Source organism: Schistosoma haematobium, chromosome ZW (genome assembly GCF_000699445.3).
Source record: "Schistosoma haematobium chromosome ZW, whole genome shotgun sequence".
NCBI classification, from domain to species: Eukaryota; Metazoa; Platyhelminthes; class Trematoda; order Strigeidida; family Schistosomatidae; genus Schistosoma; species Schistosoma haematobium.
The window spans coordinates 16,363,542-16,369,918 of record NC_067195.1 but is presented as its reverse complement, the minus strand read 5'-3'; the positions used below and the strand labels follow the sequence as shown (position 1 = coordinate 16,369,918).

Below are 6,377 nucleotides of genomic sequence, written 5' to 3'. Positions count from 1 at the left end.
TTCGTGTTGGGAAAATTGCAGGGTATCCTGGGACACGGAGAAAAAATATCACAATTTATAAAAAGTTAAAAAATAATATATAAAAAATCCCAAAAAGGAACAGAATCACAGTTGCAATTAGGTGTACCAGATCACGACGGTCTCACCAATGAAGATAGCACAGGTATTCAGTGTTTGACAACGCTTTTACCAGCAACACCTTCGAATATAATTTGTACCCACCGAGAGAAATCAAAAGACAGAATCGAGGAGATCGGAAGAGTGTATTTGACGATTACCAATATATCGGAATTCTCTGATCTAATCTGGATAGCGATTGCGGTAGATGTTGAGCTCAGCGTTACAACACGTGATCTGGTGCGGATGCATGACCGAGCGCCTTCAGCTAGATGAGTCCACTAAAATATCTGGTCAGCATCGAATGTCGAAAACTTACAGAGATATTTATTTTGGGGATTTATTTACCGCTACACGACATTGGATGCTGACCACATGTTTCAGTGGACTCATCTAGCTGAAGGCGCTCGGTCATGCATCCGCACCAGATCACGTGTTGTAACGCTGAGCTCAACATCTACCGCAATCGCTATCCAGATTAGATCAGAGAATTCCGATATATTGGTAATCGTCAAATACACTCTTCCGATCTCCTCGATTCTGTCTTTTGATTTCTCTCGGTGGGTACAAATTATATTCGAAGGTGTTGCTGGTAAAAGCGTTGTCAAACACTGAATACCTGTGCCATTTGGACTTACCTAACAGAAGACGAATGATACATATATATATAGCTTTCAGACTGAAGACAACAGGCAGTTGTTCATAAAAACTTAGTCTACAGTACAACAAACATTTCTTCAGTAACATCATGCACTGACGGTCTATCTGGAAACAATAAACTATGTGATTAAACTAACTATGACTTGAGATATCATTCCATCGTGCAATGAACGTACAGTGTAACGCAGTCAGACGTGGCGAGTAAAAATTAAAAACAGAGCAAAATTAACATCATAATCTAGTTATTTAATTAAAAACACATTATGGAATGACAAAATCTGTGGTTACTTGAACGCACAGATGACCGTTATTACACTGAGCGATACATTAAGTTTACATGGTTGCGTTGCGGATAAATTCACCCCGTTTCTAGTCTTCGCCTGTACTATTTCTGAATAAGTCAGTGAATGTGATGAAAACTTCTCAAGTTAATCACTATCCGTATATCTTATTGTCTATCATCATCAATATAATATGACCAACAGATGCAAGATTGGATTATCTTTTCTAGTGAAGTCTTATTTCTTCAGTGTTCATGGAGCTGTACTAACATGTCTGTGTAATTCGGCACAAAAGTTGAAAGAAAAACTAATTGGAAAAGAGTAGAGAGTGTGAATCCAACAGTACAATAGATCTTCTTAATATCAGAATCTTGTTTGACTGCAGCATTAGCATCAACCCTTCTCAAGTGCTCTCTTTGAACTTCGTAAATGAGGCTGCTTAACTACTTGCGCAGGAAAGAGTTCAGGGACTACATAACCAGGTAAATTTTATTTTCATAGGAAGATTTTATATCATAGTACCGTAAGTTTTATTGCAGGTCATCTCACTCACTTTTGTTCTCGTTATTTCATAACAAACCCCTCTCTTTAGCACTTCTGGGGTCCTATAGCAAACTGGGGTTTGCCGTTAGCGGCTATTGGGGATTTACAGAATAACCCAGAGAAAATCAGTGGTAAAATGACAACAGGTATCGAGATTTTATCTGTATATTTTTGGAGCCCTTATGTTTTACTCTCTTGCTTTCATGAGGTTCGCATACCTTGTCCAACCTCGAAATATGCTCCTATTTGCTTGCCATTTTGCTAATGAAACTGCCCAATCTTGTCAGTTGGTTCGTTATTGCGACTACTGGTAAGTGTGATACCATAGTGAGTGATCTTTGTAGGTATGTGAAAAGCGAAAGTGATCGCAATGAAATCAGGAGAAAGTACCAATCGTAGATCTCCTACCTAGCTCTTTCAATCTCAGGAATATTATGGTAACCATCACCTGTATGTCAAACGTTGACTGTTTAATCTATTTGACACTTCGTTTTTATTTTATCCGAACCCAGTAGTTTGCATACTATGATAACTCGTATATGTGCAGTCACATTGCGTTAATACGCACATCTTGTAATTGCTAAATTTCTTCGCAAAATGCCTATCTACATTTATTATAGCCCTTTATGTTACACAGTTTAAAATTAAATTAAACGATTACTAATATTAAACCTTTTTCCCAGTAGTGATGAAATTGCTTCCTGTGAAGTGGAATAATTGTCTTCGTCTTTTATATTAGTTTCAATTCTTTTAAGTATAGAAAAGGCAGGAAAAGCCAAGTTAGTAATCTACCTGATAGTTCATTGGTCGGAATCTGTCCCAAACTGTTATTTAGGCGCTTGCTAATTTCAACCAAATTCACGAGACTTTCTGAGTAGCATTAATATCGGATACGAATAATCATCGATTTTTGCGATCTAGGGTGAAACTAAGATGTTTGATGGATTGCGCGAAAAAGATTAGCTTTTTTTCATGTAGGTGAAAAGCACACTATCAATCGCGCCAGAAATTGGTGTAAACAGTTAGAAAGTTCATTCTTCGTTCACTCTGTCAAAATGATTTCATCTAACCATGCTACCGTTCCAGGTATATATTAACATCGGACCCATTATCTGCTGAAACATTACAGTTGTATACTTGATATCAAATTCAGGCGCTTATAGTGATAGAACTCTGCGGATTGTGATAAATAGAAGCTATCTAGAACCATCGAATACTTCAACTAAAATATAAGAATCAGAAATGTCTATTTTTGTGAGTCGTGTACAGTCATCTAGTTGGGCAAACGGATTCCCAGGAGCTGATAGAAAACGCTAATATGTATTTAGTACAGCTTTTTAACCTGCCTGTAGCTATTCTAGGGTTACTGCCGGTCTTATGCTCGGATAAAGGAGGGGGATTGGACATGGGTTCAGCAACCTCATGCCGCCGTTAACAAATTTGCCAAAAAAACGGACCGGAAAAAATCATCTAAACTCATCCCTGGGATTTAAAGAACCTTCATTTAGGAGAATTGTAACGCCTCATGGTGAAAGCCGAGGCCGATGCCCTTTCTAACAACCAGAGCAACAAGTAACATAGGGACGTGGAATGTCTGGACAATGTGGGAGACTGGAAGGCGAAGTCAAGTAGCTGCGGAAATGAGATACAACTTGGCGGTTTTCCGAACAAGTGAAACCCATCGGTCCCAAGCTGGACTGATGAGATTAGCCTCGGAAGAGGTGCTGTCGTACGCTGGTCATGAAGAAAATAATGCTTCGTACATACAAGCAATTTCACTGATGCTGTACGAAGAAGCACGAAATGCACTTATAGGACTGGAATCTCATGGACCCATGATTATCAAAACAGAGAGGATCACAATTAATCTTATCCAGTGCTATGTACCCACCAATGATAACAATAAAGACGATAAAAATCAGTTTTGCGAGAGGCTTCAGTCAATCATAGAGAAGTGCCCAGGAAAGAACCTGACAATCCTGATGGAAGATCTAAACTCCAGAGTTGGAATGGACAACGGTTATGAAGATATCATGGGACGACAAGGACTAGGAGAAAGGAACTAGAATGGCGAGCGATCTGTAAATCTATACGCGTTCACCAAAGTGGTTATAAATAGCACTATATCCCCTACAAACACATACATAAAGCTACATGGGTCGCACGAAGTCTCACTACAGAAAACCAGATCGGTCGTATTCGCATCACTAAAAAATGCAAAAGATCAATGGAAGACGTGAGAGCCAAGAGATTAGCTGACGTAACTTCAGATCACCACCTGGTAGTTGACAAACGGAACTTTAGCTAAAGAAGCACCGAAAAATCGCGAAACAGCATCACAAAAGTCTAATACAGCCTTTCATTGAGATACTAAAAAACTCAACGCATTCAAAATAGCTCTAAGCAACAGGTTCCAAGCTTTACAAGATCTGCCTAAAGAAGAAACATCACTATGTAGAACAACTGCAAAGTGTTCAAAGAAGCACTAACTTTAGCGTGCCAGGGGGTTCTGGGCCGTGAGAAGCATAATAAGAAATATGCCTCTACCGAAACCCTGGGCAGAATTCGAGAAAGGAAGAACAGGAAGACAGCAGTTGAAAATAGACAAACAAGAACACAGTGCCATGGCACAGACCGAATACATAAACAAACGGGAAAGTGAAGAGGATCATTAAAGATACCGCAACACTACTGATCATTTGTGAGCAATCAATTCAATAGGACTCGTCACTATACATCAACTTCCTTAGCTGTAAAGACAGTGTGGATAGGAGGACCTTTTGGAGTCCTCGACATTATGGAGTACCTGAGAAGGTCGGCAACATCATACGGAATTTACACGACGGACTTCACTGCAATGTCGTGCATCGGACGCGCTGGCGTCTAAAGAGAAAAGTACTGAGTTGAAGTCTGGAAGTGAACATCGACAATAGAATTCAGGGACATCCAGCTAACGAGTCCTAACTAGGACGAAACACGCGTCCTAGATTCCACTGCTGGCCACCATCCATCTCTGCCTAAAATGCTTCTGACTTATTGGCAATATCGAGGTGATCCGCACGGAGAACACATATGCCGAAAGATACAAATCAGTTGGAGTTTTAAATATCCATGAGAAAATCCAAACAACCAATGTATACGAATGAAAGTGGTTAATTGAATGTTTAATTGTTTTTTTGATAACCATCTTTTAATTCACCTGTTTCTACTCAGTAATGATCTGAAAATGTATTTCTCTTCCCAACCATCGTTTTAATCTTAACTATCGCATTAGATAGTAAGTTAATTCTGTTGTTAAAATACTGTTTATTATTTTTATTTTTTAATTTTTACTTACGTACATTGCACCTTATTCACTGTTAAATTATTAAAAGCACGTATTGATAGTTATTTACTAGAAATTAAAAAAAGTATTTACGCTACCTAACTTTTCTTACTGGCAGCTCATTGTTGATGTCCTCATTTATTTGATATTTCGTTGTTTGTATATGCATTTTAGTTCACCTGAAAACAATAATTTCAAAGTCTACTTCTGTTTTATTCTTTTCTCATTTGTAATAAATTCTAAATCGATCATAATTGGTTTCAGCTCAAAACATTGTTGTAGTAAAATATACACACATGCAATGAATTTGTTCCATTTATATTGTTTGTATTGGTTTAAATGTTTAACAGTTGGTTTGTAAATAAAAAATAGCAAGTGTTCCAAATTGACTTTATTTTTGTAGATCTCTTTGGCATTTCTCGGTTTCACAATGAAAGTATTATGATTAGTTTATCCATCGCATTAAATCCATTAATGCGGAAAATGTTTAGTACTTTCTGGATGGAATATCTTATTAAATCAATATCTAAAAGGAACTTTACCCTCAGGTTTTATCTATCTGAACACAAATATTGGTACAAAGGGGCACCATATATATATATATATATATATATATATATATATATATATATGCGCCACACAATAATAATGGGAATGTGAAGATATAAGGAATTTAAGGTGCGTATAAAAAAAAGAAAAACAACAATAAACAGAAATTAGTGTATGATAGTGAAATAATAACAATAGGAGGGCCAGTTCAAATCGCAAAAGAACAGCCACAGAGAATGCTTCCACTTAAGGAGGTTACGTCTTTTTTATGAAGGTAAAATAAGGTTACAGCAGGATCGCCATTGGCTTCTACTCTGAGCCATATCTGATAACGCCTCTAGCCACTGTGTTGCACCATCTCTCGGACCCTAGCCAGGGAGTCGTGAAGGACCAACACAAGCCAGTCCTTTGCAGCTTTCTTTCATACCACGACACCATGTCATATACTGACCACCCCTCCGTTTTTTCCAACCAGTCCCGGTGTCCGCAAATAATGCACGACGTGGAATTCTCTGGAACGACATTCGTAGAACATGTCCAAGTCACCGGAGTCGATGTTTCAAGATGGTGACACCAATTGCATTATCGTCTCTGTGTCCGAACACACGATGCCGAACCTCTGCATTGCTGACATGGTGTTGCCACTGAATGTCAGCAATCTTTCAGAGACGACGATGATCAAACACAAAAAGTCGTCTAGCATCTTCAGCTCGGAGGGGCCAGGTTTCACGAGAAAAACTGCTCTCACCGACGCGTTATAGATCCGACCTTTTACAGCCAGACTGACATCACGAAGGCGCCAAAGATGGCCCAGATTGGCGTAAGCAGCTCTGGCTTTCACTATAAGTGAATTCATCTCATCACTCACGCCGCCGCCAGCACTTATGCAGCTACCTAGATAC

At 38.7% G+C, this 6,377-nt stretch overlaps 1 protein-coding gene across 1 annotated transcript; it reads left to right on the top strand.

The window, feature by feature from the left end:
- The first annotated feature begins 1,335 nt into the window (after positions 1–1,335).
- Positions 1,336–5,172, top strand: MS3_00001096 (uncharacterized protein). The gene is made up of 4 exons (XM_051208603.1): positions 1,336–1,540; positions 1,578–1,747; positions 1,779–1,911; positions 1,946–5,172. Exon 4 carries the CDS (start codon positions 3,146–3,148, stop codon positions 3,665–3,667), a length of 522 nt encoding a protein of 173 aa, XP_051070543.1. The 5' UTR covers positions 1,336–1,540; positions 1,578–1,747; positions 1,779–1,911; positions 1,946–3,145; the 3' UTR covers positions 3,668–5,172.
- The last annotated feature ends 1,205 nt before the right edge of the window (positions 5,173–6,377 follow it).

What these genes read in the sequence shown, in the direction of transcription:
- MS3_00001096 (XM_051208603.1), top strand. Translation starts at nt 3,146, where the DNA reads ATGCCCTTTCTAACAACCAGAGCAACAAGTAACATAGGGACGTGGAAT.